At 51.0% G+C, this 26,660-nt stretch overlaps 1 protein-coding gene across 10 annotated transcripts in view; it reads right to left on the bottom strand.

Moving 5' to 3' along the window:
* The window catches only part of TNRC18 (trinucleotide repeat containing 18), a 57,328-nt gene that overhangs the window by 12,818 nt on the left and 17,850 nt on the right, over positions 1-26,660 (bottom strand). For 4 of the 10 annotated variants that reach the window (XM_030002037.2, XM_030002042.2, XM_030002040.2 and 1 more), the window contains exons 3-16: positions 24,532-26,337; positions 21,175-21,277; positions 20,544-20,749; positions 20,185-20,331; positions 19,497-19,681; positions 18,292-18,715; positions 16,835-17,782; positions 16,036-16,211; positions 15,150-15,286; positions 14,564-14,692; positions 12,491-12,665; positions 11,050-11,416; positions 8,111-8,386; positions 920-1,159 (exon numbers count right to left, since the gene is read on the bottom strand). In XM_030002037.2, the coding sequence (XP_029857897.1) occupies positions 920-1,159; positions 8,111-8,386; positions 11,050-11,416; positions 12,491-12,665; positions 14,564-14,692; positions 15,150-15,286; positions 16,036-16,211; positions 16,835-17,782; positions 18,292-18,715; positions 19,497-19,681; positions 20,185-20,331; positions 20,544-20,749; positions 21,175-21,277; positions 24,532-26,337 (5,319 nt within the window). The remainder of the gene's footprint in view (positions 1-919; positions 1,160-8,110; positions 8,387-11,049; positions 11,417-12,490; positions 12,666-14,563; positions 14,693-15,149; positions 15,287-16,035; positions 16,212-16,834; positions 17,783-18,291; positions 18,716-19,496; positions 19,682-20,184; positions 20,332-20,543; positions 20,750-21,174; positions 21,278-24,531; positions 26,338-26,660) is intronic. The other 6 variants (XM_030002041.2, XM_030002044.2, XM_041120270.1 and 3 more) reach the window with 3 other exon arrangements.

Below are 26,660 nucleotides of genomic sequence, written 5' to 3'. Positions count from 1 at the left end.
TCTCCTCTCTCACTGCCGAATGAGGCAATTTCTAGATGCTTCCAGCTTCAAGGAGGACAGGTTACAAGACAATGAATTCTTAACAGAGGCTGTTGGAACAAGTTGGCAAAAGCCTAATATAGCATGGAAACAGTGCTAAAACAAGCCAGGCTCCCAAGGAAGACATCATTTTCCATTCTGAAGCATGCTATAAATTCCATTATCACTTAATAAATATTAATAGAGAATTTATAAATGGAGCCCATATAGATCTGTCTGACCGGGAACAATGTCACCAATGGGCACTTGTGCAGCAGGGCATGGGGAGGGGAAGAAATTAAACTCCCAATTATGTGTAACACACTGAAACTGAGACAGAGACAGGGACAGAAACACAGGGTCTGGCAATGCAAACACATGAGCAGAGGAAGAAATGCTTGTTTCAAGTCTCGCTGGCCAGTTTCTATGAGGAAGCTGATGGGATGGGCTGATTGAAGAGGTTTTTCTTCTGCTTGGGTGTCTCTGCTTCTCTTGCGTTTCTAACATCAGCTGCATTTAGCACATGCTTCCTTCCCTAAAATGTAACAGCACTTCACTGCCTTCAGCACTCTGTCCAAGGGGACACAGTATCCCATCGCTTGCCTTTGCAGCATGACTGTTAAGGATTTGCCAGGTAGAAAAAGAGGAAACTTTGAGAAAGCCACAGGCAACTGCCCCTACAGAAGCCATGGCTGCAGCTGCTAAACCTGCCATACCCATGACTGGTTCTTGTTTTCTTGCCAGGCGATTCTCCCTGCCTTCAGCATCAGCACCAAGCAGCCAAAAGCAAAGAAAGGGCAAGACAGTGTCTGGGTAACAACCTGCTCTCTTGCAGCACAGCTGGGACCTCCTGAACCTTCCACCTTGCCCCCATGGCACCAACCCTAACCATGCAACTCACCCATCAGGCTCTGCCGCTCCTCCTTCTTCTTCGCCTTCTGCTTGGCCTCCAGCTGGATGATGGAAAGTGGAGGGGGAACAATGGGGCTGGGCATTGCACTGGCGGCAAACCTTGCTAGAAGGCCCAGGCCACTCTCGTCAAGGGCAGGCGATGAAAGCCTGTCGGTGCCATCTGTCCCATAGTCCTCTGCTTCCTCCTCTTCCTCTTCGTCCTCCTCTTCCTCCTCCTCTGAGCTAGAATCTAGCACGCAGAAAAGAGGGAGTCCATTACAAATCTCAGGGAGTTGTGCATCAGCCACATTTCCACCCCGAACCGATAACTCTCATGCTGCTCTGTGCTCACCTAAGTAGCACTAAGCCACCCATGAGCTGAGCCAGAAGTCGTCGGCCACGGACACACACGTGTCTTTGCAGCCATACAGTCGGTATCACCCTGCCTACCACCACCCTTGAAGGACACAGCAATACAGGGTACGGCAAAGAGGACCTATTCAGGGTGTTGGAAGAGATTTGAAAAGGATGCCATGCACCCCTTCCCTGCAGCTTTCAGGAGGAATTAAAAGCTTAATTCCTTTGAAAATCCCAACCTCGGAGCTGTGGTATTCCCCTCCCACCCACCACCTCTTCCTCCATAACGAAATCCATTAGCGTAATCAGAATCAGATATCAGCAGGGAAGGGGAATACCAGAGATCAGCCTGCGCCACGGCGGGAGGCAAGGAGGACACAGAGAGGAGAAGGGGCAGGAGGCAAAAATGCAAAGGGAGGGAGGGAAATAGTAATTTGAAAGCAATGGATTTGGAATGCGTAAGGGGGAAAAGTGTAGGTAGTGTTGGAGACAAGGAGGAGTGTCTAAACACTCTGCCTCAAAACTCTCCGTGCCTTTCATTTCCCTCTCTACAGCTCAGGCTAGGGAAGCCCAGCTCAGCACAGGCAGGAAGAGCTGCCCACAGCCAAAATCTAATTCTGGCAAAGAAATCAGCCTTGCTGCCTGCCTCGGCTGACACCCGCAGAGAGCAGTGGGCTGGGGTTTTCCTTTACGGTGTATATACAGCAGGTATTTTGGGGGCAGATGCTCTGAGAGTGGCACCTCTCCCTTCCCACAGCACTTCCCGAGAGTCTGTCATCAGCTCAAAGGCAATTAATTTTAACAGCATCTCATCCATTTAGTGCTGGTGAGCAAAAGTCACTACATAAATGCACATATACCACACACATACATATACACACACATATATGAGCACATATACCTATAAATATATATATATATTTAACTACAAAAAGTGGGTCTGGAAAAGCAATTTCATTTCTCTTGAAATTGAGGGCTTAAGTAGGATCATCAAGGTTGCTGGAAAATTTCCACCACTAGCAGGAGCCCTGCTCTCCCTGCCTGAGCCCACTCACTAGCTCCCCGCCAGCCGCTATCCCTGCGTCTGAAAGCCAGCCAAATGAGAAACCAGATCCCTTCAAAATGAGCTGGAATGAACATGAAAATCCTTTTCTTTTCACGTACGCCCTCTGGGATAGATAAAAACGTCCTCAACACTTGGTTGTTCAAAAAAAAAATAATACAGTAACACAAGTGTTATTTTTCCACTTTGGATTATTCTTCCATGCAACAGGAGTGTCAGAAAACAGTATTCTCATCCTTGCATTTTATCAACTGAAGTAATGGCCAGCTATTTTTTTTTTTTTTAAACAAGGAGAGCTTATCTCCATAACATACATCAGATGGTCACAGAATACTAATTTTTAACTGCATAAAAATCCCTTCCCCATTTCAGTTGCTTAGGCTGGTTCCTTGTGATATACCTACAGTTCTGCAATAAATACCGAGAAATCCACAGCCCTGCTCACTCCTTGCATAAAAACCACATGCAAAAAAAAAGTCTGCAGCAAATTAGGATCAGATTCCTTCCCCTACCAGAAAAGGGGGCACAACTGCTGTTTTTCTAGCACGTTTTGCCAAAAAGAAAACAAATCCAGATGAACTCGGCTATTCTGAGACGTGGAAACCACCTGCCTGAAAAGTAGCAAAACCATGCCCGAGTTCAGTCACACATGATGGGGTATTGAGACCCCCTCCACACATCCCATTTGGCTCCGCAATTCAGCAGTTCTCAGCAAAACCAGGAAAAAATTGAAACAAATCAACCTGTACAGCCCCGTGTGTCAGAGAGTCAGCTGAGCCAACAGTGGGGAGGAAAACAGGCAAAAAAAGGGGAAAGTTTGCAGGAAAATCCCTCCATGACCTGTCCCACGGGAATCCCCTGCAGCACCCTTGGCTCAGCTGCACCGACTGCCCAGGAGCTGTGCCGAGCACAGACAGCACCCCCTCTTCGGCACTTAAAGACTCTGCACGTGCGAGGGCATAAGGGTGCCCAGCAGCTACAGTATTTCAAATGCACCTAGGTAAAACAGATTTAAAAGCCAGGATGAAAGTGGCTATTACTCACGCTACAGAAAACATACGATACAATAGCGTACCTGGCAGTTATTCTAACCTCTTTCAAATATAGTGTCACACTATGGAAGGCAACTGAAGATAGTCTCTTGTCAGCATTTTTACCATAACACTTATATTTTTATCTGCATGAGATACAATTTTCAGCCTGAAAATAAACACATTTTAACACATTCACAGCACAGATCTATCCTCCTCCACTTCTCATGGCGAGGGCAGATCTTGTTAACTCCACTCTACATGCACAGCACAATCCCTGCTCCTCTTCCTCCTGATTTTCCAAGGTACAAAACCTAACAAATGAAATAAAAAGAACACATTTGGGGCTCTGCTCCAAACCCACATGCTTCTAAACTAAGTCCCCAAATTTATGGTCATGGTGAAAATAAGCTGCTGGTGCTCTACGGCCATCTGCATGGCTTCTTGGAGAGACTCATGGTGCCCGTATTTAATGTGAAGCAGGAGTTTTACTCCCACTGTACCCAAACTATGTGTGGGCTTAAAATGAAGTATGCACAGATGCCTTTACACAATTGAAACCTCAATTTTTTCTTCTGAAAAGGTGATTTTTAGTTAACAATGGGGAAAAAGAGATTCAAAAAATCATTTTTCCCCCCAACGGTAATTCTGTTAACACTGGGCAAGGGCAAGGGAAAAAATATTCCAAGTTAAAAGTATCTTTTCTAACTGACATTTTTAAGAGCATGTATATGTGTGTATATACCCACACACGCAACCACACGTGTACATACAACTCCACAGTCAAAACAAACAATAAATTCATATTTAAATGCTACTGATGCCAGATAAACTGAAGCTGCAGAAGATTATTTTCTTCTAAAATTTTTACCTGCATTAAATTAAAAAACAAACCCAATTAAAAATAATAAATTTTCTCATTGCTTTTAACAGCTAAGCTGCTGTGGTATTTTACTGTTGGAGAGCAGTAAACGAAGATTTGTAATGATGAACAGAAATTGGTTAAGCAATTTGGTTTTTAAAGACTGATGTAACAAGACAGATTGAGGGGGGTGTGGAGAGGAAAGGCTTGGGAAGGGGGGAGTAAAAACACACACTTAAAAGAGTCATTTCACATTGTAAAAAAAATAGCATGATTTTCTCGTAACACCAAGCAGGCCTACAGCATACAAAGCAGGCTAAGTACAGGCAGACTTTAGACAGCTACTGGGTCATTGACATCTGATTTGTGTGATCTGTCCAAATTCTGGAAGTTACTTATTTTTGAATGTCCAATTTAAGACTGTACCTTTTTTTTTTTCCAAACAAGCCAATTCTCATAATTGGAAGATATTTCCCCCCCCATGTGCTGTGCTGCTGACTCCAGAAGTACTTATAAAAAACTTAAAAATATTACAACTATCACATGGGAATGACTGTAGAGGGAACTGGTTATCCCTCGCTGGGTTTTTTTTTTTATATCCGGCATAAAATCTTCCTCCAAGTCAGGGAAAGGAGAGCAGGGAAGAAGGTACTAATTTCTTAAGGAAAACAGAGTATGGAAGAGGAGGAAATATGGGTCTTCGGTCTCAGAAAGCTCAAGATATTACCTATCCTGATGGTTTTCAAAAGTCCCACGTGGCTTTAGCCCACATTAGCAGTTTCCTCTCCAAGGTCACTGGATGAAAAACCACAAGCTTTGCCTGTTATCAGAATGGCAACGTGGTGGTTGGTCTGTAAGAAAGCAGTGTGTCCCTAGCTCTTCCACCTCAAACCAGACGCAAACAGGTCTTCCTGCAGCTACTCCTACCTCTGACATAGATATTGGCAGGGCCATGGCCAGGCAATTACCCTGATACTAGAACAGTCTGCATCATGGCCCAGAAACCTTTAAGGACAGTGGCAGAGCCTTTGCAGGCAGCACCCATGGCTTCTCATCTAGGACCCATCTGCAAATCCTTCCCTTTGCTGGGTTAAGGGGTTCTCCAAAAGAAGGCCTGCAAACAGTAAAGCATTTCTGGAGTCCTCAAACACATACACATAAGCAAACCTTCCATGCAAGACTCTTTGTGGACAGAGGAAAGTCAAAAGTGGACAGCAATCATCTTAAAAATTAAAATAACCAAGAGAATGCAAAGAGCTACGTGTCATTATTCATGGAGGCAACATCGAAACATCTGAGGCTGACAGATGACATAAAGAAAAGTTATTTTGCCTACCTACATAACAATGGTCAAGGTTCGGGTTCATGGCTAGTGACCCTCGCTGAGAAGTGTCTGCCCTACAACCAGCCAACCACTTTGCTTCTTTAGTGCAGCGTGAGAGCAAATGCAAGAGACCGACACAGACATTCAAAGCATCATGGATAGGGGCAGGGGTGAAAGGGTTGGTCAAGCAGCTGCAAGGAGAAAGCGAGCACTTCTAGAAAAGCTGAGGTTATTAATCGGTTTAGTATCAGGGAAAGCCATTAGAAACCCTATTACCCAAATATCCCTTCAAGTAATGCTTCTGAGAAAGAACAACCGAAAAAAAATCATTTGCCGAAAGAAACAAAACTGTAACCAATTATCCCTCCCCACCTCCCCGTCCATGCCCACCTCCCACCCCAGGAGGTTTTGCATCTTTGGTTTCCCCACCATTAAATGATACCCCAGAGGGATTTACAATGCCTTTTCCCACTTGTTCCAGATTCCCCAACCTCCTCCCATATCCCCTCCCCTCCCCGGATTTTATCCCATAAAACTGGGAATTTTTTTTTTTTTTTTTTTTTTTTTAAAGCAGACAGGTTACTTGAAAAATAGACAAAGCCAATTAGGGACAAGTTACCTATCTGCTTACCTGGAGCAAAACCAAAAAGCAAACCCAAAAAACCCTCAAGAACTTGGCACCTAAAAGGGACTGATATCCTCAAAATTTCCAACAGCAGCAAAATAAACAAAGAAAAGATGCAGGAAGGAACAGGGAAGGGAGGAATGGAAGTTAACGCAGACGCTTCATGGAAATGTGGCAATCTCACCCTTACATAAAATCCACTATCCCCAGAACTCTTGGGGTTCTCTAAAGAATAATATTTTTTTTCTGAAACATGTATTTCTCTTTTTGGGTTTTCTTTGAAATGTATTGGTGGGTCCAGCCCAGTGCCACATCAAACCAAATCAGCGTTCTGTATCTTTCTGCTGTGTTTGATAATTTTTTTTAGCTTAAATTATCTTTCTTTGGAGGTTGGGTTTAGAGGGAAGAAAAAACAAACAGGTGCATGGAGGAAATTAACGTCAAAAAACTAAGAAAAAACAAAACAAAAGCAAAACTATCTAGCCCCGTTTTCAATTAATAGCCGTCTGAGCAGTGTGAAATACTAAAAGGCTTTTGCTGCACTACATCCAGATCTGCCGTGTAACTTAGATGATAACAACTGGGGATGCTCTTGCTTAGCATTCAGCCCAGACGAGCTATTTTCTTTTGGGAGCTGAGGGCTCATTAAAATGACCTTTCCCCATGATTATTATTTAATGAGTGCGCTCTAAAACAGAAACCCCTTGTGTCTCTGGAGGAAAAGCCTCAAGTAATCTCTTTTCCCACTGAAGTACTAATGACAGGCTGACAAAAAAAAGCTGCAAGAAAAAAATTGGGGTGAGGGTGAGGGAGGGAAACTGCAGAGTCAAATTTAATGCAGTAATTGCCATATCCTTGAACACTGTGGGTTACGTCTGAGCATCTGAAAAAAATTACTACCCAAAAAGAGAGGCAAAAACTTGCCATATACATTTTAAAAAGTGAAAAAGATACATTTCTGGCTGTTAAATAATGGGGACCTTACACCCAGCACCCTCCTGCAGCAGCAACAAGGACCAAGTGCCTCCACATTTTAACTGCCTGCCTCGAGAGAGTCTATCAACAGAGGAAACAAACTGAAAAAGAAAAGAACAAAACTGGGTGAACAAAATAAAAATTAAATTAAAGGGGTTGGGGGGGGGGGGGGGTAAAGGCCTAGGCTTTATCTGGACAAAGGCAGCAGGGATATTTGAATAATAGAGAGTACCCCAGACTAGGTTAATTCCAGTTCTACTCATGGGGAGTGGGAGCAGGAGGGGGATGCAGAGCAGGATGAAGTGAAGCGGCAACCTAATCGCCTGATAAGAGACACAGCAAGAGAGACAAGGTACACAGGTTTAGTTAAAAATGAACTCGATATGTTTAATAAAGCTTGGTATACCAAATTGCAGTACAAACATCAAGTCACACGGCCACACAACAGTATCCCGGTATTAAAAAAAAAAAAAAAAACAAAAAGGAAAAAGAAAAAAGGAAAAAACAAAAAGGAAAGTAATTTAAAAAAAAAAAGAAAGCTCCTTCCAAACCTCTACAAGGCTCATGCCAAAATAAAATAATAAGAAATAAAATAATAATAATAGTAATAATAATAATAATATAATGGTGGTGGTGGCAGCAAGGAAGAAAGTGAGGGAAAAACTGAAGGGAGGAAGGGAACAGGAAAGCAGGGAGAGGTGGACACTAAAACCCAGTTGATATAAAAGCTCTAAAAGAGCCAGCCAGTAATAATATCACAATGATACAGGTACAAAAAGGATAAAAAATAAACGTCAGGCTGATAAAGCAGGCTACGCTGCCAAGAACAAAGATGGCCGCCCTGGCTCCGACCATCAAAATGGCTGACCCCCGCCCGCCAGGCCCCTCGCCCCCCGCCCCGCCCGCTCCCACACAGACATGGCAGAGGGTGCGTTTGGGGTTGTGTTTGCTATAAGCTAGTAACCTTGATCGAACGAGTCCTCCGAGGAGTCGCTGAAGGAAGATCCCGCCTCGGCCTCCCGCAGCAGCAGGCAGAATGGCTGCTTCCGGCCCGCCACCGCCTTTGGCTTCAGTGGCCGCCCCGCCGCCGCGCTGCGGGGGCCCGCCTTGGGGCCACCGGCCGCCCGGCCACCCTTCCTGGCCGCTGCGCTGTAGAGACCGGGCGGCCGCGGCTTGGGGGCAGACGGGGGCTGCGCCGGCCACTCGTCCCTCAGGGATCCCTCCTCCTCTGAGTCCGTATCTGTGGTCAAAGCGGGTGGGAAGAGCGTTACATCAGAGAATGGGGGTTTGGGGTTTTTGCGGTGGGGTTTTTTGGGGGGTGCTTTGGTGCGTTTCTTTGTAAAGAGGCTGTAGACCAGGAGGGGAAAGTGGGTGCAGGAGGGGCCGTGTGCCACCATTTTCCACCCCTGCCAGGTCCCTCCATCCTGAGTCTCAGGCTCAGCAAGCGGGAGCTGAATAACACAGAAATACGTATTTCCTTCTTTCGGTCAGAAATAGACACTCTCCACCTAGGCCAAATGACTCCTGTCTTCCCTTAAGACAAGATCCAAGGAGTATTTTTAGCTCAGGAGCAGAAAACTGAGGTAGAAATTTCCGCTATGAAGATGTCCACCGCACAGCAACGCCAACAACCGGGCCATCGATCTGAATTAGTCTTAACCATGGTTATGTTCAACACTCTGACCTAAATCTACTTTTCTACATGAACCAACTCTCCCAGAGGGTTTTCGACATGGGCAGCCGGAGCGAGCCCAGCTGCCAAACGGGCAACGCGTCTAAATCCAAATGTCTAACTCTGAACACGCCACCGCAGACGCTCTGCGGCGTGCAATATAAAGTACGCCGAAACGGAGCAGGGACCAAGCCGCTCCTTGGTCCATGAACCACAGCTTTACAAAGCTGCCAAGCCCCATGGGCGGTGAGAAGTTATCCAGCAGTCCCCTCCGGCATCTGACGAGTGGAACAAAAAGCGTACGGTACCCCTGGATGCAATAAAAGTGGGTATAAATTGTCACCTCCCCGCTTGTGAACGCACCATCGGCTCCACAACGTTACAGACATTGCTGTGGGGACTGTTCCAGCCTGTGAGCAGCAGATGCTCTCCAGCGTCAGCCCAGGTCAGGCATCGTTCCCCACCTCCATTGCATTGGTTGTGGAGAGGAAGAAACGAGGGATAGCAAGTTTAGGAGGCCCAAAGCCCAAATATGCAAATGATTTTGGGCATCTGACTTCTGTTAAAATCTGTGGGAACTGGATGCTCAGCTCGCCCTTTGGATCTATGCCCAAGGTTTTCAGGACTCCAGCTAGAAAATCATGAGGTTAGGAGGCAGAAGGACTTGGCGCCAGGCCCACTTCTCCTCCTCCACAAGAGCAGCCCACCAGTCATGGGAGGTGCTGCCATATGCTCGACCTGCCTCCCCAAATCCATCACGCTTCAGTGACCAAATGACAGGCTAAAGCCCTTTCCTTGAACCTGCACACAGTTGAAAAACCACACAACAAAGCTGAGCCATTTCAGAGTCGGTTCCTCAGTGAGAAAAATCCTCCTGAGCTGAGATTTGTGTAGCGAAGGGGCACACTCCTACACCAGGAGACTTGCTGGAGAGGGGAGGGGTTAGACAGAAGCTCCCTTAGGTCCGGGAGAGAGTTTTTGTTCATGAAACCCCAGTACCAAGTGCAAGGGCACAGCAAAAGCTCCCTCTGCCACGAGCCAAGGCTTTTAGCTCCAGCAACAGCCGATGTCTCCTCTCCCCATTAGCTCCAGAGCTCCCAGCTTAGGAGCCATGTGTCTGTCCATGGGAGTGAAGCACATTCAAGAACAGAACTGCTGGGTGGTGTGTACAGCACAATCAGCCAAAGGCTGTGTTCAAGTCCACTGGACACAATGGCTCCTATTTTGCCATGTAAATGGCTAATTTCATGCCAAACATTTGTTCCGTTGGAGAATCACTAGCTCATCATCTTCCCCATTAGTGAAATTTCTAAACCGGTGTTGCACTGAGAGATATATTTGTTATGCATACAAACACCCCATAAGCGTTTTAACATGGGACTTAAATAGCTGCAAGCAAAGGAAAAGATGTGTATGCAAGTGAGCTAAGACAATTACACAACCAGGCCTCAGACCATAAACTCCAAGTCCCTTACATGCTCTCTGCCCCATTGTCTGCCTGAACCATTAAAGACTCTTCTACCTCTGGTTCTACTGTCTTCCCAACACTATCTGCAATTCAGATTTTTCCTTCTGTAACTGGGGTCCCTAGCTCTGCTCAGTTGCAGGAACCTTTGCCTCAGGTGCACTTTGGGTTCAGAAATAGCAATCCGTACACAGGATGCTGGGGTGGAGACGAACACTGATGAGACAGATGGGAAGGCTGAGCACAGTCAGCCAGGAACCAAGCCACGACATTGAAGGGCAGGAGGATGCTCACGAACATCAGAGCCCCCTGGCAAACTTTGCCTTCTCCAACTGACTCCATGGCATAATCCTAAAGCCAATCCCACCCAACTCAACAAGACTTCAGAAGTCAACCGTTAACCACCTCCTGGAGCAGAGGGTATGAGTACTCATCTGACAGGTAGAAGGAGAGTGTCTACTGCCACTGAAAGCAAGAATGTAGGTCAACTTCTTTTTTAAAGCATTTTTCCCTATTGACCATCAGTACAACACAGGCCAGGAAGAGACACACTGATATTGGCTACCTCTTGGACAGCAAGTTGGGCGGACAATGCATGCTGACCCTAAACATGCAGCAGCATTGATTAGCCAGGGAGGAGGTCACCTTTCACTCATGAGCAAAACGAGACCCATCTCCAAGACCCCTTCCAAGAGGCCAGAAACGCCCACCGCAAGCCCCCACAAAAGATTACACTGTAAGAAGAGATAAATGAGGGGTTACTTACTATAGGAGTAGCTGCTAACTTCAGATATTGCTGGTGAATGGGAAACCTTGAGCTGATTTTTGACTTTTAACCCCACCTCCATCTTCTTCATTTTGGCAGCCACTTTGTTTTTACCTTCCTTGGTGGTTTTCAGTGACAGGCCCAGGTTCTTGGCCAGGCTCTTCTTCTCCTCCTTGCTCGGCAGAGCCTCGTGGGGTGGGAGGTACCTGCTGCCACCTCCACTAGTTTTCAGCTTTCCCCCAGAGCTGTCAGCAAACTTGAAGGGGGATTTGAGCTTGTCTTGTTTGGTGAGCGACAGGGCCTTGTCAAGCTTGCTGGCCAGCTGCTCCTGATCCGATGGCACCTTCTTCTTTTTGAGCTTTAACTGCTGAGGTGAAAGGAAGAGACACAGGTGAATACAGAGCAGATATCATGACAGGCCTGAGGGATTTTACTAGCCCTCATAACAGCCTCTCATGCACGCTAGTTAATAAGGCCTCAAAATGATGGTCTTAAGCCCCAGTTGCCATAACCCACCATGGTGCTAAGGAGGAAGAAGAGGAAGATGTCAGCAAACCGCACAGCTTTACCGTTATCAAGCACTACAAAATTGCAAGATTAACTTAGAGAAATTGAATTTTCTTCCAAAAGAAATATGTTCACAGAACAACATGTTTTGGAGTTCTTTTTTTCTCAACACCTCCTGGTTTTTAGGAGATGTTTGGGTTGGTTTTACAAGCTTTTCTCCATATCACGAGGATTAAAAATCTTCTTTACCCAAAACCCCAGCCAAATAAATACGGATTTCCACATAATCAACCACCTCCAGAGGCTGGGATGCCAAAAAGACCCAAATACCTCTGAGCAAGAGCATCAGCACCACTGCATTACAGCCAGCGCTGTTACATCCTCTTCAGTATTTTCTTGCTTCTTGAAAAAAGTAAATACACTTTACATGTGCTACAGCTAGATAACAGCAGCTGTAACTCAGTACTTCGCCTGTATGCATTTTGGATTTCATCAGCAGCTTAAAGCTCCAGTAAATATCTCATTGCCTCAACAAGAGCAGAAGAAAACCCTGCATTTAAAATAGCAAGGTTGTGCTCCCTTTGCTCCCTCGTTTCAGGAGGTCCATTCCCCTCCACTATCTCGACAGGCAAAGGGGTAAGTCAAGCACTGCTCTGGATTCAGAGCTAGCACAACACTGCGATGCTCTGGCTGGCTTGAACGCGCTTGCCTCTCTGCTGCCTACCAAAGAGGTCCAACCTCCATAAGCCAATGTTAGCCTTTGCAAACACCCCTCTGCTGCACAGTCCTCTCATGGAGAGCTTCTAAACCCACGTGAACTGAGAACAGACATTCTAAAATCAGGAGGAGTTATCCACTGCAAGCCAACACTAGCAAAGCAGGAAAGAGATCTGCTTTTGGCCTGTGGCTCTATATTCCCCATGAGGGCACTGACCTCATTTGAGAAGCTGGGAGCCACATCATGCTCTTCCCAGCTCTGGTTCCTCCCTTTCATCTTGCCACTGCTGCTCTCCACATCCTCGTCCTCCTCCGGGAGGGCCCCTTTGTGCCTCTTCTTCATGCCCTCGCCAGTCTCAGAGTCTTCGGAGAGCAGCAAGGACTTGCTCAGTCTGCAAGCCAAGCACAGGATGGGTCAAGGTGGGGGGGCTTTCCTCCCTGTGATCCCCACCAAGCTCAAAAGTGAGGTTAAATGCCTCCTAGGACAGTGGGGATCCTCAGCGGGAGCCAAGTCCACTGTGAAGTGACAGCAGTTTGGACAAGGTTTTCCACCAAACAGGAGAGCCAAGGAGCCCTTCTTGCACACTCTTGGCCACCAGCACTGATGAGAGTGCCTGAAATCAGAGACCTGCAAGATGGTCTCTGAAAGGAAGTATTTGGTGTCTTGAGTAACAGCCACTGAAAAGTGCCTGATTTGGTACAGAGTAGCAGAGGGAAGGATAGGCAGCTGAGCTAGCCCTGTAAGTCTCTTCCCACCTCTACTTTCATGGACTCTGTAGGTGCAGAGAGAGATTCCCAAGGCCCAGGGAAGTGCCTCACTGCCCAGACACTTGCTCTGGTTGCTCGGCTATGAGCAAGGAGGTGGTAAGGAACTGCCACGCAAGGTGACATGGAGGGACAAGGGCACTGCAGGGACCGGCTTGCTCAAAGGACAGGCAATCTGCTTTACAAGCCTGGCCCCTCTGCAAGAGCCATTTGTGATCTACGTCTTTGGTCTCGCTTTGGGATTTGGGGGGAAAGGAGAGGGTAAATAAATCATTAAAAAAACCAAAAAATAAAGTAGGTGAGACTATAAGCACAACTTTCACTGCTCCCCAGCTGTCTCCAGTAACTACCTGATGGATGATCAGTCAACACCTCAAGACCTGTACCAAGCCTCCACTAAAAGCTCTCATACGCCGCCTCCTTCACGCTAAGCCTGCTGGCCCAGGTCATACCACCACCACAAAGCCATTGACACAGGGCAGCCTCCTCAGCTTCCAGGCACTTCCCCTCCCCTCCGTCCTCTCTGCTGACCTCTGCAGACAGCTAAACCAACACCTCAGGCCCTGGACATTGGCTGAGGGTGCATCTCCGTCTCCCACGCCAGGCTGCTCAAGCATTCCTGTGATGCGGGGACATGCATACGCAGCACGATCACGCACGCACACATGCACAACTCCAGCCACCTCTGGATGCCTCCACCCTGTCCAGCCACCCAAACACGAAAAGCAAAACACAGAGCCACCAAGAGGACAGATTTTCAGAAACGCATGGTCAGTGGGAGCTGGGCACCTGAATCTAATTTGTAGTCTTGAAAGGACATTTGCAAAAATACGTAGCACGCAGGAAGGCAGCTTGGAAGTGCCTTCCCATTGCAGAGACGTGGCCATCTATGGATGGTTAGATGGCCAACGGTGGCGAGATCCAGGCATCCAAACAAGAGCAGCTGGACTTGCAAAAGAGAAAAAAGCAGAAGAGAGAATGATCCAGACACTTGAAAGAGAGAGGTCAGGCGAAACCAACTCCCACTGATTAAGGGAACAGAGATGAAGACAGCAGAAACACAGCAGAAAGGCCCTACAAAGTAGATAACCTGGAAGAGCCCTATCCTTGCAGTTTTTTACATCGACATCCCTGCAATTAGCTCTACGGCACCCGCTTGCACCGTCCGCTCTCCTGAAAACACACGAGGACACGCTCCCCAACACCAAGAGCTCACCTACAGGTCCCTGCCCCGCCAGCTGCTCCGTATCACCTCACTGCTGCTCAACTCAGCCTGTCCTACTTGCACCCAGCACCACAGACACGTGCTCTACCAGCGGGGAGGGAGGACGCTGGCACCGTATTCCCACTGTAAGGACACACTCACATTAAATGCACACGCTTCCACAACACCACTGCTGCCAGAGACCGGCCTGCCAACACAACGCCACAGCAAGCCCCCACTGCATCCGAGATGCTCTCCCCAAGTAAGACCCTGGTGCAGCGACCCTGTCATTTTCCCGTCTTCCCCAAATTCCAGCCTTACTTTCCACTCTTGCTGTCACTCTTCCCTCTCTCCTTAATGGGTGACAGAGCGCTTGATCCAAGTTTCCTCTTCCTGGGCCTTCCAGGGCCTCTTCTCGCCAAGCTTCTACTTTTCTCGTCATGCTTTTCCCTTTAAAAAAACCATACGCTTCACTGTTAACCAAGGCAACAAAAAAAAAAAAAAGCAAAGAAAAAAAAAGCAAAATCAAATTTTGCAACCAAAAAGCAAAACAAACAGGGAAAAAAAATAAAGCAAATAAATCCAAAAAGAAGAAAAAGGGAAAAAAATTAAAAGAAAGCAAGCAAGAACGGGAGCCAACCCAGAACCTTCGCCTGCCACCAAACTGCTAAACTGAGCTGCTGAAGCCAAGGTTGTCTCTAATACGGTCTCCCAGCTGCATTCACCAGTGATCAGGTTGTCGTGTCACATAACCTAGGATTGTGTTGTGCAAAGCTCTGGCGGGCCGTACCAGGAGGAGAGGAGAGAAGACAGGGAGGGATGGAGGGCTGTTTTCTCTCCTGGACCGAGAGGCAGTGAAAGTGCCCAGCTGGAAAAAAAAAGACCGAGTGAGCAGCCTGCGACTTACTCAGAGTCCCTGCGGCGCTGCAGCTTCACCAGCTCCCGCTGCTTCTCCTTGTATCGCCGCTGCAGCTCCGCCAGCCTCATCCTGTAGTCCAGCTCCATCGCGTCCATGTTCTCGATGGCCGATTTGATGGAGTACATCTAGGGTGGGGAGGCAAGAGGGGGCGAAAAGGTCAGGACACATCCAGGCCCTCACCTAGACTGGGGTGGTGCACGCTGGGGTGCCCTTGCAATGGCCGAGATCCGCAGCCTGGCAGGGAAGCCCTTCATGCTTACAGTGGAGCGGAGCACCCTTGCCCACAACAAGCACAGCCCTAGAGCAGTACCCAAGCAAAACCAGCCGAACAAAGATGTTCTGTGGCTTGTGCATGGGATGGTATCAGCTTTGAGGGAGAGCAACCCTGGAAAAGAACCTGCAGGATAAAATACACAAATGGAGTCTCTTTTCCCTTATTTAAAAAGACCGATCAAAATATTCCCTGTCTTGGAACACTTACTTGCTGGGTACAAAATAATTTGTCAGTCTCTCCCACAGGGAAGAGTCAGCAAAGAAAAAAACAAGAAAGAACCCTCCTGACACTATTTTTATCCCCTCCTGCCAAAGCAGTAACATACAAGTTCCTGCTGGCTTTGTATTACAAACACCCCTTCCAGGGCTGCCGAGGGTCCTGCTGAATTCAGTGGTGTTGATTCACAAACAAGGGAGGAAGCTAAATCGCACCACATCGACTCCTGTGCAGCTACAAACGTGACGTGAGGGAAGCGCTGAGTCGCTTTTTCAATGCAGAAGGGCAGCACAAGCCAGGTGGCAAACTGTCGCTGGAAGAGCAAGCTGCAGTGAGTGGATGCACTGTGGCTTTTCAGGCTCAGCCACACTAAGAGCTACTTACGGGTTCATCTTTCTTCTGCATCCAGCTGTACTTTTTGTTGGGATTCAGTTCTCGAGGCAGCCGGATGGTTTTCAGACTTTCCATGAAGGGGGTGGAAAGTACTTCCATGAGCATGTGGGTGCTGGCAGCCAGCAAACTCTCCAGTGTTGGCCGGACAGGGAAACTCTCTGGACCTGCTAGGAAGGACAGAAAAAAAAGCTATAGAGGTTCACATTCCAAGATTGCTCCTTCAGCAGGCACAAGGAGAGGCTTATGTCCTTTCCTGGACCATGGCAGCTCCCAAGGAGCCTCCCAGCCACCCTTGGCCCCCTCTTGAGATCTCCTGTTGTACCCAGCCATGGCACAACTGGCAGTTCCCATCACGTCTCACCTCAGGAAGTTACTGGAAGGTGAGATCTTTTCAGGACCTGCCAAACTCTTGGAAAGCATCATCTGGAGCTACTGGGGCCTCTTGTGCCAAACCCCGACAGACTGTAGACTCAGTGCCTGCCAGAAGGGTGTTACCCTGGCAGCTCTCGGCAAGTGGGGCTCTGTTTCCGCTACACATACCACAAACTGTCTAGACATGGCGAGGGCCTTTGGAAGGGGAGAGCAGTACAAAAGCCACACGTAGCTCAGCCTACTGCAACAAAACCCTGCTCCAACCCCATCCAAAGTACCAGCCGCTTGCTGCCTGGCTGAGGTTGCAAGAGATCCCACCTGTGCCTCTGCTCTTCTGCTCGCACAGAGAGCACAAAGACCATATGCAGAGAAACCCAACCTAGCCCAAGGCTGGCCAGACTCCACACTCACAACTTACTCTGCATTTCTTGCTTCCGCTTCTCCAGCTCCATCTCTGCAATTTCACTCAGCAAAGTGATCCCTTGCAGGAAGGAGTGCTCCAAGGCCTGGTCAGGTAACACCTCCACCTTCATCTGGGATGGAGTGACACTGGTGGTAGTCAACAAGGAACAAGCCTGAGGCATTTCTGTGGCAGCTACCAAAGCGTTCATCCCAGCCAGCGGGTCACCTGGCTTGATGTCCAGAGCTGGGATTTGACAAGAGATTGCCTCTTCCGTGTAGGAAGGGATCTCTGGCCCCTGCTCCCCCTCCTCAGGGGGCAGGTTGGGAAACTCCCTCCCCCGGGGCACATCAGCACTCTGCAGATCCATGGCTACGGAGGCCTCCTCCCGCTGGGGTGTCAAGTCCATCTCAGGTGGCTCATTCTCCGCGTGCACGAGCGAACCATCATAGTCCATGTGCATGGAGCAGGTTTCTGCTCCGCTCCCGGTCTCTGCCTGGGCCTCTGCTTCTGCAGGGCAGGCCACAACCTGGTAAGGAGGTGGGCAGCTCTGGAGGTCTTCCTGGTCCTGCTCCATAGCACCCAGGGCTTCACCTTGATGCAGCAAGAGATTGCAATTGTCCACATTCTGCACTGGGACGGCTGCAGAGGTGGTGATGTTCAGAGTCCCCATGTCCTGCTCACAGATGCTTTCTTGGCTTTCCTCCATCTGCACCTCTGATTTCACCCTCTCTTCCAAGGACTCCTCTTCTGCTGCTGCTTGGATGGGCTCTAGCATTTTGGACGGAGACAGGTGGATGGGCTTGACCTCTGGGGAAAGCTCCATGTGCTCAGAGCCTTCAGCAGGCAGCGGGACGTCAGGAGCCAGGCCATCTGCATCAGATGCTGCGGTGGGCTGGAGGAGGTAGGGATAGTGTCTTCCAAAGGAGGGAGGCAGGGACTGGAATGGATATCCTGGGGGGATCTCTGCAAGATATCAGAAGGGACAGGCTGTGTAATGCCCGGGTCTCCAAAGCACCTTCTCTCTCACTAAGGCATAGAGATGGGTTCCCTTTGCTTTCATCATCTCTCATCTCTTCCTGTTCTCAAGCAGTAGCTGTTTTGGGCACCTCTCTCCTGGCCAAGGTGCCACAGGCAGCAGCACCCCAGAGGTCCCTTCTGCACCTTCCCAGCACTCTCCTGCAACTGGAGAGAGATCTGCCTCTTGCATCCTTCTCCCACCAAGACTTCAGCCCTGGGGGAATCAACCCAGGCTCAACCCAAGGGAAGAAGACAGCCTACAGCCCCAGGTGCCCCTACGACCCAGGCATCGATCCCAGTCCATCACACCACCCCTGGTCCTTGCCTCTTCCCTGCCTTGTAGAGGAGCTACATGGTTTTCTCTAGGGGAAGGGATGGAAGCAGGAAAGAGCCAAGGAGAAAAAGGGAAGCAGGCACAAACACAACGGGACTCTGCCAAAGCAGGGCTCTCTTACCTGGGAACAAGGCCTGATATGGACCGGCAGCCTCTTTTTCCAGCTCCAGGTCTTTCTTCTCCACGGTCTCGGGCGCTTCTTCCTTTGGAGGGATGGCAGGGGCAGGGGGTGGAGAGGCGGGGGGCGGGCTGGAAGGATGGGAGCTGGGGGTGGCGGGGTAGGAGTAGGCTGGCTGCGAAGGTGGCTCCTCCATCTTTTGGATCACCTCAGCTTTGAGCACAGACACGGGTGAGGCCCTGGGAGAGAGGGGAGGTGGACTCACAGCCTTGCTGTAGGACGTGGAGGCGCTGGGAGACAGCACGGGTGGTTTTCGATGCACCAGTCCCGGGGCAGAGGAGGAAAGGCCTGATTTGGCACTGTCCAGGCTCCGCTTCGTCACCTTCTCTTCCATATCTGCACGCTGCTCATTTGCCTTCAACCTCTCCTGCGACAAGAACAGAGCGAAACTCAGCAAGACATCTCTACCTGCTCCTGGAAAGCAGCACAGACCTACCACCAAGCCAGACCAAAACATGGTCTTATCAAATATGCACTGGAATAAAACACACGTTCCCCAGTGCAGCACCATTTTAAGACCAACCTGATGGAGGGTGACACTGATCTGGGATAGCTTTCTTTACAATTTCCCAGCTCTGGGAGCCATGTGAAGGGTGTCTCTGCTTTCACTTGCAACCAAAGCAAACCACTTCTACTTCTAAGCCTCCAGCCTAGCAAGCACACATGTAAAATGAAGGCTGAAAACCAGATGACCGCTACAAAAATTAAATGGGTGTAAAACACCCAAATGAAAGCTCACGACTTCCAAAATCATTTGGTGAATGGGAGCTGGCTCCAGGACCCAGTGTGATTGCTGTCAGTATTGCAGCTGCTTCTCGGAGCCACTCAGGAGGTTTGTTTGGAGGTGACCAGGGATGAAACCACTCAACTAAACAGAGACATCCCTAGGGAAGGAGTCAAGGCTGCGCTGCTGCTGGGCAGCCCTCCTGACAGCACTGCTCAATGGCTCTACACCAAACCCCTCCAAAACCCACCCTAACTGTGCAGGATGCACTGAATGCCTCATATCCCAGGGACCAGGGCAGGATCACTCAATGCATCCGTACCCTTGAGACACACTTGCAACACAGGCACAGCTGCTTTTTCCCCTCAGACACTCCAACTTCAGGCTTGTTTCACGCCCAAGCAAGAAGCTCTTGAAAACATACCACGAGCTGGGCACTCCTCTGTAGCTCCATGGCGTGGGCCGCTTGCTGCTGCAGGATGTACAGCTCGTGCTGCCGCAGCAGCTGCTGATGAGAGAGGAGCTGGAGCTGGTGAGCGTGCTGGAGGGAGCTCCTGGTCGGGGGGTACATGGCGGGCCACAGTGGAGGTGCCCGGTCCATCAGCTCCGCTGGGGAATGAGCAGAGATGCAGTCAGGGAGGCAGGAGGACGGGGATGACTAGAGGATTCAGGATTGCTCAGGACAAGTTTCTACCGCAATCCCAGGGCGTGAGGGATGCCAAACATTGGGCTATGCAGAAATGCAACCAGAAATGCAGAGGGGAAAGCATGCTGACTTCCCCATGGCAGTCCCACTCCCACCAGCCCATGGGTCCTGGCGCCATCTGACGTGCTTTGCTCTCCAGGCACCCTTGGTTTGACATTCCCTGGCTGAGCCCATGAGTAGATTCTCCTAACCAAGGACTCAAACTCTGTGGGGCCCTGCAGATGATGAGGAGCCACTGCTGAAGATTACAGATTTCCATCTCCGAAACACACCTAACAAGAGGCCAGCTCATGCCCAACCTAGAGCTGTGGCTGCTGGTCCCCATGGTCCTATCTAGCCCTCTCCAAAGCCTGTTTCCTCCACAGCTGTCACAGTACAGTCCTCAGGGACGCGCTCACATCCTTACCAAAGTGTGGCAAGTGCTCGCTGGGGATCACAACAAGCTGTCCCGACTGTGGGTCTCTGGCAAACTGGTAGGCAGAAGGGAGAGCTCCCCCCATGGCAGGGGGGAAGCCTGGAGTCATGCCCTGGTGCAGGGAAGGGTGACCAAGTCCTGGAAGAAGAAACACCACAGTCACAACTCAGGGGATGCAGGCAGCTCCTACCCATGCAAGAAGTCATCTACCATTTGATTGCTCAAAAATACCTTCTTCCCTTTCCCCTGTGATCAGACAGCAGCTTCACCGGGCACTTAGCAACACCTCTCTCTGAACTGCATCGGTGTGAACACCCCATGGACACATCGCTCCCTCCCAGAGCACTCACCGTAGGGATGGCCGGCCAGCCACATGGAGGGGCTCCCCGTCCTGGGGAGCCAGGGGTGGGCTGCCAAGTGCGAAGCCGGGTCTGCAGACCAGCGCCCAGAGCCTGTCAAGGCTGGGCCTCCCGTCACCATGAGGTTGGAGTTCAAACCGTTCGTGGCACAGCCAGAGGGGTGTATCCGGGCAAAATCTGCCAGCTCCTTGCTCTCTCTGGTGATGGAGGAGGCAAGAGAGAGAGTGAGAGAGTGCCCAAGTGCTGCAGGTTACTGTGCAGCTGGAGGAGCCCAGGGGTATGGACCAGTCTGCAGAACAAGCGCGTTTGCAAACCAGGGACAGACACCCAAGGAGAGCTGTGATGGAGGTGGTTAACATCACGTCCAGAATAAAACATCCCATGTCTCCATCCCTTTGGAGCAGGCAAGGATTTGCAGCAGTCTATTAGGATTGCTCTGCTGCATATTTAGGATCTGCCTATAACCCCATGGTACCTCACTCAGCACTACTCTCAGCACCAGCAAGGCTAGTGCCAGCGGTCTTGCCAGAATGGATGCACCCTGTCCCCTCTCCGTACAGGCTGTCCCCAAGCACGGCATGTGGCACTGTAGCAAGAGACCCCATCTCCCTTCAACCCTCACCTGAGCAGCTTCTCCTGATCCCGCTCCAAGCGCCCTGCCAGGAGGTGGCTGTCCCGGTGGCAGCTCCTCTCATCCCCACAGTCATCTTCTGAGCGTCCATGCCCTTAAGAGACAACCCAGCACCATCAGAGACAAGAAACAGTCTGGGGAAATCTGTCCCCACTCCTCTGGGCATGGAGAGGCAGTACCCTGGCAGCCAGCACACCCAAATGCCACTGTCCCCAAGACTACATCAGGTTCAAGTCCTAAAGGACTGGGCAGGGCTATCTATGTGATCAGGATATTCTCACTAAGGTGGCTCCTGATAGCAGCGAGGTGCATGTGGTTTGAGGTTTGCGTCTCCAAGCCATCAAGGGACCCACTCACCAGGCCAGGCCAGTCTCCCAGGACAGGAGAGCCACCAGCCTGAGAGCAACAGGACCAACGGGACCGTTTTTGCTGAAGGACAGCGGCAGATTTCCCATCTCAGAAGGAGACGAGGCCCAGATAAATCCCTGCATCAAACCACACAGTCCGGCTTAGCACATCTCGCGGGGTGGGAGGGGATTTTATCTCTGCACCTTCTGAAGCATCTTCTGCTCCTGTAAACCAGCCTGGGAGCACTGAGTATGCTCCGAATCCCTGTCCTTCTGCAACAGGCAGAACCAACACTACGGACCCTCACAAAACCAGTGTGTTCTGCTCTGCAATTCAACCCATTAACAGTATCTGCATCCTCCCCAAGCCATGCAACAAGAAAGGGTCTGGCAAGGCAGGGACACATATGGCAGATGAGGGTAAGAGTTCAAAAAGGGGGGCTGGATGTTTGGCTGGAGAAATAGCTCGTCCAGAATCAGAACAGCTCTTGCAAATACAGCCTGGCATGGTAGCAGCTGCATCTGCAAGAAGTTAGGAAGCACCTTCACAGGAGCAAAAAGCAGTGCCTCGCTTGGCCCTGCCAGGACCAGGTATTGGGACCACCCTTCTCTTATGTTACCCAAGGTCTTCACCCCAGCTGCCTGATTTTAGGCTTGCTTTTCCCCATTTTTTTCCCTAGCTTCTTTCTTGCACATGCATTTTTTCCACAATTCCCTGCTGCCCCTCTCCGTATTATGCTTTGGTGATACCATACACTCCTAAATCCCAGCCCTGCTTTCAGTGAGCAGCCAGCCAGTCTAACGGGGCCAGGAGGAAGGTGTTTGCTTCCCCCCAGCTCCCGGTGCTCCCTGCCAGAACATCCCCCACCAGAGCGATGCTCTGCACCCCGCAGGGCTCAGCGGTGCAGCACAGCCTTGCACGGATGCACCCAGGCTCCCCGGCAGCCCTTTCCAGGGTCCTCGCTCTCCTGTCTGGATAAGGTTTGGCACACGGGAAAACATTTCTGAACATCAAGTCTATTCTGCTGACAGGCAGTCTTTTCAAGGAGGGCTCCGCCGTGTATTTCCACAAACCTGGACAGCCCATGGTTTTTTGCTGTCAAGTCTCCAATTCCCTCAGCTTTTACTGTCAGAAGGAATCCAGGAACAAGACAACATCTCTCAGAGCTCCTCTCCCCATGGCTCCTTCCATGGGCTTCAGGCAGAAAGCAAAGATGCTTTAAAACCAGGCACACACCTCTCCCTCCCGAAGGACTTTCCAAGGTCACCACATTGCCCTTGCAGCCTGCCAGGACACTGCGTGCAGTGGCTGTCCCCAACCAGCCCCTCCTCGACTCACTGAACGATGCCCCATGCAGTCTCCGTTGCTCAGTTTTACTACCCAGCCTCCACGGCATGAGGCACAGGGGCTCGTGAATCCCTCTGGAGCCCCAGCATCCCTCCCTGCTTCTCTGCCAGCATCCCCACTTGCACACAAATCCCCTTCCACCTCCTAGCCCAGGTTTTCCCCCCTTGAAGTCCCTTTTCCTATTTATTTTCCCCAATCGATGCCCAACTGCCTGTTCGGTGTCAGCTATATGGAGCAAGCCCTTGGTTAACTCGCAGCCTCCCTCCATTCCTTGGCACAAGGTGAGTTGACACCCGCCCCCAGCCTTTTATTAGAAACACATTATTTTGTTATTTTATCTCTGCTCCTCCCTCTCCCATCCACATTACTTGCACTCTGTTATTTATAGATGGGTTTATCATCTTTTTCTCATCCTCCATCCAAACACACACACTTTCTTATTCCTCCAATTCCCTCCTAGCCCCCACCCTGCCAACAAGACGGTCCCTTTTCTGTACAGACTGATGATTGTCCGGACAGTGAATGATCATTTTGTCTATATATATGAACATGACGCACAGACCGCATAGAAAAATTCAATCAGTTATGCATGGAGGAAAGGCTTAGGTCCGTTTCCTTGACAACCCATGGCCGGCACTAAATACTTGCATTTTACTTGCCAAATACTACAGATTAGCCAACTAAAGCCTGCTTTCTCCTTCTTAAAAGGTCTAAACATTCAAGCACCGTCCACTCAGTGCAAGCAAGCTAATGTTATTAGACGAATATCTCCTGGCACACAAAGGGGGGGCAGCATTTGGGGGGCGAGAGGAGGAGAAAAGCAGTCTTGTTTTCTGTCTGAAAGCCAACTGCATCACTTAGCAACGAGCCCGGAGGCCTGCCAGAATTCAACCCTTGTTTGCAGCCTTTTAGTTCGGCTCAGTAAATTACATTTAACGCAAGCTGGGAGGGTCTGCGACGATTGAACGGCTGAACAAACAGCTCCCTGTGCTGCCCACGAGGTCCTCGGTCAGCTCCCGCCTGGCCATGGGGAGGGTGACGGGAGACGATGGGAATGGGGAGAGGGGCTCCTGACTGGGAGAAACTGCCTCTCACCACTGAGGTTCAGGAGAGGGGGGCAAAGGGAGAAAACTGGGAAAGGCGAAGGCTAAAAATGGAAAGCCAACCATTGCTCGCCGGTCGCTTGCTTTGGCATCGCTCCTTGGCACACCAGAGTCAAGCTCTCCCCATGCTGGGCAGCCCCCAGGCGTTATCGTGCTACACAAGCCAAACAGAGCACCAAAAAACTTGCTGGAGCCATCCCCCTCCTGCCAGCACCATGACTTAAATCAAAACCATGAGATTATAACACCAGCACAAAAGTGCGTTAAGGGGTTTCTCTGTCACTCCCTTTGCTAACAGGGATCAAACACATGGAGAGGGGTTGTCCTTGGATGTGGGCTGAGGGGATGGAAAGGGGGAAAGGGGACTCCCTCTTGCACGGAAAGTCTTGCTCCCTGCTGTGGTTTACAACATGCTCTTGGCCGGGAAGGGGAGGCAAAGGGAGCTGAGGATGCCAAACTCAGCTTATGCCACACAGCCCGCACTGGGTGGCTGCTCTCCCCAGGAAACAGATCCTACAGGGAAATCCTGAGACAGGTCTGGGCACCCTACCTTTGATGCTGCTGAGAGACAGCGAGCGATCCCGGTCTGCCAAGCTGGGTCCCAGTTTGCTACTGCTGCTGCTGCTGCTGTTGTCCTTCTGCCGGGCCACAGCCACGGCGATGCCGACGGGCAAGTGCCTCACCTCCACCTCGCCCTGGGAGCCGATGCTCTCACGACCAAAGGATTTGGCACTCTCGGGTCTCTCGGGGTCCCTCTTCAGCTGCTTCGCTGGCTGCTGCAGCAGCAGCTGCTGCACTTTGGAGGCGCCCAGCTGCGAAGAGTCCAACTTCACGTTGCCCAAGCCGCCAAAGGGGCTCTTCTTGCCGCAGCTCTGCCGGGACGCGGTCTCCTTGGCAAAGCTGCCGCTGTACTTGATGAGGCTCTGCATGGCCGACCCTTCGCCATGCGAGGCGGGGTGGAGGACGTCCGCAGCACCCCGTGAGCCCACCACCGAGGACCGCGGCAAGCCGCTGGGGTCAAGGTAGACCTTCTTGGCTTCCTCCTCCGCCCGGGTGACGTGGTTGTGCTGCGCGGCCAGCACTGCCATCTGCGTGGTGGCAAAGTTGCCCATCTCAAAGGGTTTCCACTTCTGCTCAGGCGGTTTCAGCTGACCATGGTCCAGGTGCTGCCGGGAGGAGTCCAAAGTGCCATAGACCTTCGCCGCTTCTTTGGAGCTGGATCTCTGGAAGCGGTCCCGCTCGCAGGGGCGATGCTCTGCCTCCGGACTCGGCTTCAGCAAGTCCTTGGAGGTCAGGAACTCCCTGCTCTCTGGAGAGCCCAGCCCTGGCCGGTTGAGGAAGGGCTCAGAAGTGACCTGTCTCTTCAGCGCCATGGAGTTTGCCCTGATCACCGAGCCCTTCTCCCTCAGAGCCTCCATCCTTTTGGCATCACTGTGGCAAGAAAAGTCCTGGGACAAGAGCGTGCGGGAGGCGTCCGCGAGGCACCGCTCCGTGGGCGACTGCAACACCCCCACCTTCCCGAGGTCCTTGTCCTTCGCCTTGTTGTCACGGGCCTGCGAGGCGATTTGGATGGGCCCGCTCCTCTCATCGTAGGCTTCGACCGAAGGCACGAAGGTGGGGGCAATGACTTTGTGCTCCCTCCCCAGCTCCTTGGCCGGCGGGAAGATGGTGTACATGCTGGAATGGACGGGCTGCGGAGGGAATGTCGTGGCCGGCGTCATCTTCCCCGGCTGCGAGGGGTGTGGGGACGGGCAGCTGCAGGAGACGTGCAAAGCGCCCACGGAGGGCAGGAGGGGCTCCCCCCGCTTCAGCCGCTCAGCGTGGGCGTGCGCAGAAGGCCTCATGTTCTCATCGTGCCGAGCGGGATCCTTGGCACAGCGGTCCTGCTCGGCACCCAGGACCTTCAGCATGGGGTCCCCGCCGCCGTTGCAGTTGCTGAGGGAAGAGCTCTGCAGCGGGTTCTTGGACTTGGGTTCCCCGCCGCCGGCGCCCCGATTTGGCATGTGCTCAGCCAGGAATGGCGAAAGACGCTCACCGACCTTCACTACCTTCTCCACCACGCTCACTTTCCGGTCGCTGTCGGGCTTGGTGTCCTGCGTAAGGTCTACCACACTGCGGGGCCGGGGTTCCTCCTTCGGCTTACCCTCCTTCTTGGCAAACGGCAGGGACAGATCACTCCGGCATGCCCGCTCCTTCCCACCAGGGTCTTTAAGGCCTTCTTTCGAGCTCTTGTGCAGCTGCCCAAGGTCCTTCTCCCGGAGCAAAGTGCTCGACGTGTGGTTGCCTGCGGTCCTTGAGAGGGGAGGCTGTGGGTGCAAAGCAGACTGGCCCGCGTGGCTGGACAGGTAGAACCCATCTGCAGAGAAAAAGCAAACAAAATTACCACGGGCCTCCAGCCCCTTCAGTCCTACACAGAGACAGGCGAGAGGTGGCAAACCAGGAGGGAATGGGTTTCAAGGATGTTTCAGAAATGGCCAGGAAGGACCAGAGCAGAGGAGACCAGGCAGGTACCTCCACATGGCCCAGATGGGATGCAGAGCAGCCCTGTCTCCGATGCGTGCTGAGCCTTGTGATGCAGCAGCACGTGGGGGCTTCATGGAGGGACCTGGCTGGGTTCCCTACAGCACAGCCACATCCAAGACCTTGCTACTGCTAAGACCAGGAAACACCCCTGGATGA

Source organism: Aquila chrysaetos, chromosome 25, assembly GCF_900496995.4.
Source record: "Aquila chrysaetos chrysaetos chromosome 25, bAquChr1.4, whole genome shotgun sequence".
NCBI classification, from domain to species: Eukaryota; Metazoa; Chordata; class Aves; order Accipitriformes; family Accipitridae; genus Aquila; species Aquila chrysaetos.
This window is presented reverse-complemented; position numbering and strand designations above follow the sequence as displayed.